The sequence below is a fragment of the Diadema antillarum genome, unplaced genomic scaffold, assembly GCF_040938485.1.
Source record: "Diadema antillarum isolate AM-2024a unplaced genomic scaffold, OU_Dant_1.0 seq00001426_RagTag, whole genome shotgun sequence".
Taxonomy (NCBI): Eukaryota; Metazoa; Echinodermata; class Echinoidea; order Diadematoida; family Diadematidae; genus Diadema; species Diadema antillarum.
Window position 1 is genome coordinate 252,660 of NW_027272178.1, and position 12,540 is coordinate 265,199.

Consider the following 12,540-nt stretch of genomic DNA (forward strand, 5'->3'; position numbering starts at 1 on the left):
GTCTACATTAAGCTATTTTATGGCATGTTTGACAATCCTAGATATGCTATACTAACTTTTATTTGGAATATAACATCACTTTTTATGACATTTTCTTATACTTCGCACAGTTCCTGACCTCCTTAACATCGCACCAACCACGAGATTTCTCGCCCCGCCCCTTTTTTTTTACACAGTTTTGATCCAAAATATCAAATAAATATACTCTGCTTAATTTCGAGTTTCTTGGTAAACTACTACTAGTATTCAAGAGTCACTTCTTCCCAGTTCCCATAAAGTTTTTAACAAAAAAAAATTTCAGGCAAACGGCTGCGTGTTGTACATTATTTTTTACGTTGAACTGTTCGTAGTAGCAAACAGAGCAAAGATGATAGAGCGCCGCGCTTTGTTAGTAGTTGTACATAACTTATGTACGTGTGCGCGCACGTACTCCGTACATCCCTTCCTCGCGTGATGGTGATCACACATCGAGAATGGTGAAACGTGTGAAGATCACATACTAGTGTAGAGCATGCAATCTGGTTTATGGGTAACGGAGAATTTACTACTGTACTATAAACTAGCTTATTGCTTGTCTATGGATTGTGATGTGGTGCAGTCATTTACATCTGGCAAGTTGTATGTGCTTAAGATTTTCTCCAGCAGCAAATTGTGATTACCTCTGAGACGTCAAAAGGAACGGAACCACCATGGTGTGTGGCGGGTTTGCCTGCAGCAAAAATGCGCTCATCGCGCTAAATAGTTTGTACATTGTAAGTGCAAAATTTCAAGATGTTCCCTACAACAGTACACGTTTCCTAAATGACGATCGAGATATGATGTGTCCTGCGCCTGTGTGTGGGCCTGTGCTGCTGTGGAGTGTGGTATGTGGTGAGAGTGTGGGGGTGTTGTTTGATATTGTGGGATGTGGAGAGCAAAATTAATATCTTTATATCTATAACTAAGTATTAGTATATGATGTAGGCCTATATATGCTGCTTTGGTGTCACATACAGTGTATTGGATACTGGAGTGGAGATACATGTCAAGTGTAATTTCCTTAATGAACCTTGTGAATATTAAAGTAGAATCTAAACATTTTACTCTCCCAAAAGCGAAGACACTTGACTTGTCACTGTTCTGTGGAGGGCTGTGCTGTGCCATGGATGGTGCAGAGTGCTATTAAAAATAAGGCATGCCTAAAAGTAACGTTAAAATCTTTGACCGAAAGATCAGTCTGTATCTGGCCGGTTGTCGGGGATATGTTCCGTGGAGACTGCGTCTGGCTTCACGGATCCCCTCCTATACCACTGTAATATACGGAGGAGAGCGATAACGTCAAAAAATAAAAGACTCCTCCGGACAGATGGATCTTTCTGTCTATAAAATCTATAGACTAGTATCAAAGCTCAGTTATGGTATACGTAAGAAAAGGCCTACAGGTGTAGCTAGCACTAGCAGGTGCCTGTGTATAAACAACAAGCAACAGTAATTGGGCAGACCTCAGAAACATCCGTCTATCCCGAGGATTTTTTAAAATCATTTTTTTACTGTCTGGGCTCTCCTCCATAGACAGGAGGAGGGGATTTCGTGGAGCCAGACATGCCAGTCTCCGCAGAACATATCCTATCCCCATGACAAGATACAGACCGATCTTTCAGTCAAGCTGACAACTAGATCTAGACTAGAGTAGACAAGATCAAGATCTAGTAATAAACGCAAGGTGCCCATAATTCGACCACAACGCCATCCAAAATTTGACTGCCTGCTACATGTAGAAACCAAGCCCGACCAGACGCTGTGCGGACACTGGGCTGTGTATAGTTTGTAGTAGAAACCTTGCTTTTGCGCAGAGTTGAACTTTGGGCTTGTGGCAAAACATCTTGGCATGGGAGGTCGAACCTTGGTGTGGATGCCAATATTAATTTTCTATTCAACATCAAACAGTAAAACTAAAATTTTGCATGAAGATAAATTGTGCAAAAAAAAAATAGTACATTTAGAGTTATGTGTACCAGTTAGAACTTCCTTGCTTTGCAATATATCGTGAGTCTACTATAAAGTTGAAAGTAGTCATTTATGATCATCTATTTTTAGATTGACCACCCTCGCGAAATGGCTTTCTTGCGTATAAAGATCAAATGTTCGCATGAGATGGGGCGCAATACGCTGAAATATTCAAACATAAATACAAATCAGGAGAAATGAGGAGAGTACATGTACATACATGTACATTGTAGATCAATAACCTGAGGAAAAAGAAGGAAAAAGAATTGAAGAAAATCCTCATCAGTTTATACACATAATTGCTGGCAGTGATGTTAAATGAAACACGTCTTTGCCATTCACTAGATGCCATGCTTTATCAATGGAGAACAGGGGGTTGGTTAGAGTAATGAGCTTGCACCGGCGTACAGTAAGCAAATAATCAACGTTGGTGAAGGTGATGGGACAAACTATCACTTCCGAGGCGATCTGAATGTAGCTATCTTTCCGAAGCGCAGCTGAGGAAGATAGCGTACACATTCAGATCGCCGAGGAAGTGATAGTTTGTCTCATTGCCTGAAACTAAAAGTTGATTATTTGCTTTATATTCCACATCTAGGGTCCTAGGAATTCCCAGTTTATTCCACATCTGAAACCGTTTTAGCTGTCTTTAGGTATCCTTAGGGCTTAGGCTACGTGTGCGCGTAGATGACAAAACAATGAAGTTGCTGCGCGCACCGCGCGGCACCGAAGTGAAAGTGCATTGCACTGTGTACTATCAAGTGACCTAGGTCACATGATAGTCCACAGTGCAACACACTTTTATTTCGTGCGTACTCATCTTGCGTTAGGACTATGTGGACTGTGTGGAGATCAGCGAAACAGAAGGGACTGTCAACATAGAGTGTAACGAACTTTTCTTCTCAAGTGATGTGATGGGCAAAACTACGCTTCATCATGTGATCAGCTCTGAACCAATCCTATTGCAACATTTTTAGTATGTGGAATATAATAAAAAATATCACTTGCGCTTGTCTGTATGTATAATATGAGTCAATAATCTGAGCCCGGGATATGAATCTACAGTATTTTCTGCTGCAGTGAAGTGAGATTAAAGGTGAACTGAGGAATATTTTCTAGAAGATACTTGAAGGTATTTGATAAAAAAAGCAGTCAATTAGTAGTTACTTCAGGTTCCAACCATATGTAGATAGACCTATAAACTTTTTCTTTTTTTTTTAAAATCTGCTTTAACAATTGTATTTGTGCAGAATACAGCATTTCAATACCACAACCACACATAGACCCTCCCCCCCCCCCCAATTTGTCCTTAGCATATTATGTTGTAGTTTTGCATGCTCGACAGTGCTTGCATGTGTATGGAGTCAGGTGTGCTCACAGCTGCTGCGGCCTGTTCTGGCAAAACGTTGTTGCTGCGGACCGGCGCTGCAGGGAAATTTGCCAAAATCTTGCCTAAACAGCTCCCATTTGTGTGCAAACTTTGAATTGTGAGCATGACTGTGTTAGAAAATTGTAACATGGAGTTAAAGACGGCTTGAAAAAAACGGTCATAAAAATCAGATTTCTAGACTGCTCTCTGCTGCCAACCACAAGATAAATTGAATACTTAATTTCACAAAATCGATGAATAAAAGCATAAATTGGCTTCGCAACGATTAAAGCCAACCAAATCTTATGATTTTTTTTTTTTTTTACTTATAAAAATGGAACCACTGCTAGCAATGGTACTGGTACAGAAAGTTCGTGCATGTATCTAGTACAGAAAAATCAGCTGTTAAAGACTGATGTGACTGGATAAGATTTAATATGGAAAAGGGATATCAATCCACCCATGTCATACATGTTGCTTGCAGTCAATACAGAGCCAATTTTCTGGCAAGCTGTGTGTGCAAAATATTAGACATAGGGCCTACATACGTACATGGTTGTAGTGTGCCAGATTATGCTGCTGGTGATGACTGCTGTACATGTACAGTAGATCTGTATAGGTCGGGGGGGGGGGGGGGGGGGGGGGGAAACGATCTGTATCACATGGTTGTACATACAGAATAATAATAATAATAATAACAATAATAATAATAATAATAATAATAATAATAATAATAATAATAATAATAATCATCATAATAAAGGAGATTTATATTGCGCAGCTACTATAATAATATACTCTACTGCGCATTACAAAATGACATGCAGTCAAGAAATTCGAACAGAAAATACATTACTTCAACAGATGACTTTTTAACCTGGCCTTATACTCATTATACTCATTGTACATTGTAATTGTGCAACTGCCGTACACCCATGGCGATATTTTTAAATTCATTGCTTATTCAGTATGGGCGTATTTAGTGTGTGTGCATCTTATTCTTAGATTCAAGATCTGGGCTGAGTGTTGGCATGATCAAGTTAAAGGGAACGGGAAATAAGTTTTTCTTTTTTTCCATTCGCGAGGTCAAACATCCGGGAACTTTTGTCCTGAACTGACCTCTTAAACCCAGCACAAAGAGGGAAATGAACAGGATCCTTGGTAGCTTTCTGTATGCAATGCTACACGTGTACAAGTTTATCAATGTTTTTTTTTTTTTCTGTGATTTTTTTAATGTTTTCTTAATCTCCTCATATCATTCCATTGCAGACAAATTGCTGGCCGATGCATTGTCAAAATATATTGTACACTATTAAAACTTTAAAATCAGTTGCAGGCCCGATTGTGCATACTATTTATGCATAGATATCGTAAGAAATAATATTATAAAGATTGTCCCTTACTGCACTACGCATCGACCACCTCAAAAGGTGGACGACGGATCACATTGCATTTACCACGCATCACCCTCTACCCAATGTGTTTCTACAGAGATCGCCATCACCGTGCATCACTGTGGATCATCTCACATCACCTTGAATTTCCATTGCTAAGTACAAATATGCCCAATGAGTTTTGTCATATTCTTTTGTCCTCTGAACAGTCAACTTGAGCATAACACCAGTCAGCATTCAGTTTCTGGTAAAAAAGGAATCCAAGAGGAGGTTACATTCTGTGAATATTACTGTTTTTGCCTTTTAATCAGATGAGTTCTTCTTCTGTTCAGCTGTATATGTTTGTTAGTTTGTTCGTTCATTCGTTTTCATTTTACTTGTCTTTGCCTGAAGTAGAGAGGTCAAGGTGGAACACATTATGGATGTGATTCTTGTCTGTTGACTTTATTGCTAATTTACTGTGGCTGTTGCTGGTTGCTAAATGCTGGTGGTACATACATGTACATTGTACGTGTATTGTACTAACATTATGCTCATGCTGTTTAGCAATGCTTAGGGCCACTTCAGTTCGCTTTGAATAGTGCCAGTACATTTGGTAACTTTACAAACCCAAGTACCGGTAGATACTATGTGCAGACGGTACATACACAGTATACAGTTTTGTACATATTTTATTTCTGAAAACTTGTAAAGCCCCCAAGCTTTTTTTTTTTTTTTAAATTATTGAATTACAACTTTGTCCTTCCAGTCTGTCTGAAGAATTGCAAACATTACTTCAACTTGCCATTATGACCATGTATAGACTGACATTGTGAATCTACTTTTTGTACAATGTACATGTAACGTTGCATATAACTACTGTGACTTTCAATTGAACTGTTAAGATTGCACAAAAGGTTGCCAAACCAAGGCTGCTTTGTTTACTGTATTTATCCTGTTCTGTTTATTATATATCAGCTATTTTTATGCCTCCGCAACGAAGTGGCCGGAGGCATTATGTTTTCGGGTCGTCCGTCCGTCCGTCTGTCCGTCCGTACGTCCGTACGTCCGTACGTCCGTACGTCCGTACGTCCGTCCGTCCCGTTTTGTTTTTGTCGATATCTCAAGAACCGTGTGGTGGTTTTACATCAAACTTGGTATGAGGGTATATCCTTGGGGGATAATACTTTGTGTGGATTTTAGGGTCACAGGGTCAAAGGTCAAAGGTCACAGGTTATTTTGTGAAAAAAAATTGAAATTTCATGTTTTTCTCCATATCTCGCAAATGGTTCAAGGTATCTTCATGGAACTTAGTATATATGCTTGTACCGATAGGCAGTGATTATCTAGGGAAGTTGGGGGTCATGGGTCAAAGGTCAGGGGGTCAAAGGTCAAGGTCAACTCCTCAAAATATCACTACTTTCCTTAAAATGCAATATGCCTGAAGGTTTTTTTTTTTTTTACTTGATGTATGGCATGTATTACCCAATATATATTCTGTGGGAAGTTTCTTGCCAAAAGGTCAAAGGTCAAAAGTTCAAATGAAAGTGCTGAATTGCATTTTTTCCTCCATATCTCAAAAGTAACTCAAGGTATCATCATGAAACTTACATATTTATGCATGTTCAACCTAACAGTGATTCTCTTTGGAACTGTGAGGTCAAAGGTCAAAGGCCAGGTTTAGATAATGCTATTTTCCCATTTGATACTGAAATTACACTTTTTCTCAATACCTTGAAAATTACTCAATGCATAAACTTATAAAAGGGTCAAAAGTCAAGTAAAAATCATCAGTTCCCCAAATACCTGCACTCTGACATTTTAATCATTCATCCAATTGAACCTAGTTCTAGGAAAGTGAACATTCAGCACATTTGTGTCAAACCTGTCATTTTAATATTTTGCCAATTGTGTGAAACTGTCATCACACATTGTCAAGACATTGTACTATAGACCTATTAGGAGAACCATGCATTATGGCGGAGGCATATCAGTAGCCGTAGCGATATTTGTTCTTTCAAACAGTCCCCCCCCCCCTGAAAAAATCCCAACAGCAAACAATCAAACAAGCAAGCAGGCAAACAGACAAACAAACAAACAAACAAACCCAGGTTGTGAATGTAATAGAAGCATGATGAGGTACAAATGTATGCTGTAGTTTTGTGGCATTGTGCATCAAAAGACTTCTAGAACAACTTGCGTTCACATGTGTTCTCCAGGTGTTCTCTGATCACATTCTTTGGATTTTTGGTGTGCATTTATCAGCTGAAAGGCTTTAACTAATTCAAAATGTAATATGTGTACATTGTACAATGTACAATGTACACTACACGACCAAACTTTGCTTTTAGTACATTTCTGTATACAGTATCGTAAAGTACTTTTTCCAATAAACCAAGTTGCATACGAAACAGTGCTGTACAATAAACCTGTCTACAACTGTAGTAGTATGTACATGAACATGCATACATACAGTGGGATATAATGCATATTAACGCAATGAGCATTGTTTTTTGATACAGCTGTAGGCCTACATTTGTATACTGTACTTCAGAGCTGAACATGTAATTGACAGACCATGGGTGGGGTGTACAGTGTATAGTGCAGCAGTTGTATGAGATGTTGTATGAGATGTATGGTTTGTGGAAGGCAAGGAGAGTAATCAGTGACACTGTCTGAAGATGCTACATGTGTACAACCTGTGTACGACACAATGAAAAACAAAAATGTGTTTCACAACGGCGATTGCAAGCAATTCAGTTGTGCAATATTACAACAGATCGAGGCAGTGCAGTTGTTACTCCACTATACTCGACCTGCAATGCATGTTTTCAAGTGTGCTTCCACTAGGTTCACACTACAAATTGTGGCGTGTCCTTGGGAGGGCATCCCACAGGCCATTAGTGAAATGGAGTAATCTCTAATGCCTTTGGAACCATGGTAATTATGGGGTCGTGTATTCATGCATTCTCCACACGAGGGACATGCTGGTGTATTATACAAGCTGTGCACATCCATGCGCTGTACACTGTATGTACACATGTATATGCACTGTGTACTAATGTGGACCTGCAGATGTTGAAAGGCATACATGTATAAGAAATGAGTAAGGAAGATAGAGGTAATCATGTTTGAAGCAGATCAACCAAACTGACAACATAATTTTTGACAAACTTACATGTACATGTATGTTGTACTTCCTTAATAGTGGGTGTTCATATTTTAACCTAGTACAGTAGATGTAGCTTGATGATTTGTGACCCTGCATCTCAAAACTACCCTAATAAAAAGTCACCAGACATGGATTTTTAGTTAAGGGCAAATTCTGAAAGAGCAGACTCTAAGCTTTAAAATGATGTGTTTAAACTCAATTCAAATCCAAATATTGGAAACAGCGCACACACTCTGGAAAAGTGTGAACTGAGAAAAGAGGTCCTGATGAACACAGTCTCTTCAAGCGCTTAATCTTTTGTATACCAAACCATGCTAGCTGCACGATGAATGAGACAAAAAGAAGGATGTAAACCACAGAAGCAGCAACAATGAAGGGATTATCAGATTAAGCTGAAATTTAGCACGCTCTATTAACACATTCTGTCCATGATTGATGCCAGTTTTCAAAGCAGTAGTAGTGATCCTTTCAGAAGTTCTTAAGAGTTGAAAGTGAAGAGTGTGCAAAGGATTATCAAGAAAGGAAAAGGGGCCTCTAAGACATGCCTGATCTCACTACTTTGAATAAAGATCTGTTTTAGAAAAACTGCTAAAAACACACTTTCTCATTCACTCTATGATCCCAAACTTTGGAATAATGTAGAAGAAGAATAGCTCTTTCAGAAAATATGAAAAACCCAAGATTGACTTGGTTTACCAGTTTCATCTTTTTTGAGTCCTCACATAAAATCATGTGATGCAACTTTTTGTTGGGTTTGTGATGCACAGTAACATTTGATAGCCAGTCAGGCAACCACAATAAAGTGCTTTGTTTTTGGTGGTTCCTGTGGGCTAGATCAAACTATGATAGTTGCCCCGTGCTCATCATTTATTTGTTTGTTTGTTTGTTTGGTTGTTGTTGTTGTTGTTTTTTTTTTTCGGGGGGGGGGGGGGGGGGGGGTCAGGACAGCCTTTGGTCAACCTCACTTTTATTCTAGCTGTTTATATCGGGTACAGTTGTACTTACTTATTTGACCAGTCGAAACAAAGTTGTTTGAGAACAAGTGAATCAAGCAGTTTTGGTATTAACAAAAAAAAAAGTATTTGTTTTTGGACAAGTTTTTGTGAGTGGGTATACATGTATGCAGCATGTATGTAAATATTTCTGTGGAACATATTGTGTGTCTCCCTCCCTTCCTCTCAATTTTTAATGTACAAGATGATCTCATAGTTCCTGGAAATAGATGTGCAAACATGACGGAAATGAGCACTGATAGTGATCAAGAAATGTGAAGACAATACAAGAAATACAATAGCAGATGCAACAACAACATCTGACGCTACAAAATGTATAACCAAGTTCATGGAGTAGGGGGTTTCATGTGTGCGCAGCTGTGTGAGAACATTATGCATGTACCTGAATACAACTGCTGCACATATTCTGTAGAAAGGTAGTAATTTCAGATGAATTGGTGAGAATGGGGCCAGTCAACAATACCAGAAACTACAGTGTATTGTGGCATGCTAGAAGCGCTGACCATTTTTTTTTTTCTTTTTTTTTTTTTCTTTTGAGGGGATGGGGTGGGGGTTCCCTCAATGTGTAGACCTGTCAGGTTCCAGGTATTGACTTAGCAAAGGTCAGGAACTCACTAGAGTGGTGCTGTAGAGAAGAATTACATTGTACAGCAGATGGCAGTGGGTGGATTTAGTGTATACTCTTGTATGAAATGGAAGGGGTATCCAGCTTGATTGCATGAAAGGACTCAGTAGAGAGTGCTCTGAGTATCAAATTTCCACATCTGGGACAATGCACCGCTTTTTTTATAAATATGTTATCGGGATACTGTACATGTACAATGTATGAATACTGTCATTTACATTTTGCATACAATTCCTGTTTTAGATAATGTAGGAACATTGAATCACAGGTCACTCACATGCAAGTGATAAAAACTTAATAGCTTCCTTCAGACAATGCTTTTATACAGGTCTGGAATCTGTATTGAAGTTTGAATCAAGAGTGATGTACATTTGTACAAGTGTGTGCAAGTACATAATGTACAAATGTGATGTGTACACTTGTAGGTACATAATGACCTTCGTTGAGTTTACACAAAGCAGCATTTCTAAACTCTCTTTAATAATTCAGACAATATTTTTGTTCCTGGGTTGACCCATATACATGGTGCAGCTGACTGCAAAATACTTGTACAATATATTATACCCTCATACAGTAATGACTTTGCTTGCTACGTGTACACTGTACAGTGGACTCCCGTTATAACGAAGTCCTTGGGACTGGCAGTTTTCTTTCGTTATATCGAAATTTCGTTATAACCGAACAAATAAACAGTAAAAAACATAGAAGCCATAATGTTGCGGCCTGAATTTTTATTTCATTGTAACTGCAATTTCGTTATAACCATGTTCGTTATAATGGGAGTGCACTTTATACAACAGTTAATAGGCCAGTTAAGTTAATTGATATTTGTTGTGAGGAACTTCATGTGTGGTTTTCTCTACCTCCCCTCCAGCTTGTTGCCCTTATTCTCATCATCGTCCCATCCCTAGCGAAGTCGGCATCGTATGTATCCAGTCTGTACATCATCGGCGGGATCATCGCCTGCGGCATCTTTCTCCTCCTGGTGGCTATGGTGGGACTTGTGGGTGCCATCAAGCATCACCAAGTCTGTCTCTTCTTCGTATCCTTTTCAAGAATTCTTCCTGTCACTTGCATAGTAGATATCTCATCACTAGCGGTCCGGTCCATATGCTGCCAGTGTGCTAGTGTACATGTATGTGCAAGTGAACGAGTTGATCTTTATACACACCTACACGCAGCATGCGGATGTCAAGCGGGGCCACATTTTCAGTACCGGTATTTACTTGTGCAATTCTGGTAATGTGTAGTTACCATGCAACAAGCACGAGTAGAGCATACAGATGCAGTAATCACACCTTATTTTCCTCTTTTGTTGTGACCAGAATAATATTGATCAACTTTATTTCCTTCAGAATAATATTGTCATGCCACAACGGAAATACGTTTCAGAGCTTGCAGTTGATATCTTGTTTCCCCCCAACACCTACAAGTAACAATTACAATTGTACTGAGAAAATCTAGAAAGTTATGGTATTTTGCAGATAGAAATATTGCTTGATGCTTTTTGTGTACGACCAAATTGAGCTTGCACTGTGCACCAACGCGGCGTTGTCAATGCGTTATTGAAATTAAACAGCACCACCACCATTGGAGTTTTTACATTTATGCGATGACAACAATTCTCTTGCACACTGAGTGAGTACTATGAATGCACAGTACAGCTGTATCCATCAAGAGTACAGTGTCTGTGCACAGTTTAGCTTTTGCCAGCTGTGCAGTACATATCTAAATTTACAAATCCAAATTTATTAGTTTTTTCAAAGTCAACTTTTTAATATATTACAAATAATCAATCCCTCAGTTTCTGATCAGGTATAGAATACTGATAGTGCCAAAATATAAATTCTGGGCCCTGTTTTATGAAGAGTTATATTGATTTATTTTTCTATCATAAGTCTATGGCAGCCTGTATGGTAAAGGGAATTTACAATCCATTTTATCTTTTGATAAAACGGGGCCCGGGTGTTATAACATTTCCTTTTTCTACACCAAAGAGTTTTCCTATGGGAGAACAAAGCATATAACCCACTATTACATGATCGTTTTATCCAATCCCTGGAATTGTTTTTTGCTAATCCATATACAAGGTAATACAGAGTTGGAGTAGAAGTGTTTTTATATTTTTACATGGGCTTGATAGGCCTATAGGTTGTGCCGTTCACAATCAAACATATCAACTGCTCAGTGTGAAGTTCAGCAACATCAAAATCATCATCTTCACAGAGACATTGGGGATTAGATAGAGGGATAACTTTATTTTGTCATCAATCCGACTCTTTCTATTGCAGCGTTTCATCCTTGACCCCATCTTATCCTTGTGCTCATCGAAATCTCTACACCCCAGTACATGCTGATCCTGTTCCTAGTCTTCCTAATCCAATTCTCGGTGTCCATTGCCGCCCTGGCCTGCGGGGAAGACCAACGGTCGCAGCTCGTCAAGATGTCGTGGGAGCGTTCCAGCAACAGCACAAAGACAGACATCCAAAACAACTTCTGCTGCTGTGGCTTCGACGCTAATGACACCAGCCATCCGCCGTGTCCAACAAATACAAATAAAGACGGACAGGTGAGGAAACCCTATCCTGATGTCAGTCATAATGGTACCATCATCTCTACAGGTTTTGTCTCATACTCAGAGATAAATGTATTTCATGAAAATATGATCAGCCAGAATGTGAGCAGGTATATTTTGTGTGGAGCAATATAATGATCACCTGCTACACTACATTACCTTTGAAAAAAGCAAGATCATTCAACAGCTGATTCCAAGTAGATTTTGCAATGCTTTTGAAGACTTTTTTCCTTATTTGTTTTGTGTGTGTGTGTGTATTTTTTTCTTTTTTATTTAAGGGGGGATAATGTGTATTATTGCTCTGAATGGGATAAATATACCATAAAGATTTTATCAATTTCTGTTGTTTCCCTCTGGTACTTTGCATTGCCAAGATTTATTTAAATTCAATTTCTATTGTACTAGCAATGTTTTGAAGCTATATTGG

The 12,540-nt window shown here is 38.8% G+C and overlaps 1 protein-coding gene across 2 annotated transcripts in view; it reads left to right on the plus strand.

Moving 5' to 3' along the window:
• The first annotated feature begins 553 nt into the window (after positions 1–553).
• LOC139709312 (tetraspanin-31-like) overlaps positions 554–12,540 on the plus strand; it is a 29,907-nt gene continuing 17,920 nt past the window's right edge. For both annotated transcript variants that reach the window (XM_071621264.1, XM_071621263.1), the window contains exons 1-3: positions 554–752; positions 10,413–10,580; positions 11,886–12,107. In XM_071621264.1, coding sequence (XP_071477365.1) covers positions 690–752; positions 10,413–10,580; positions 11,886–12,107 — 453 coding nt within the window. In that variant the 5' untranslated portion in view covers positions 554–689. The remainder of the gene's footprint in view (positions 753–10,412; positions 10,581–11,885; positions 12,108–12,540) is intronic.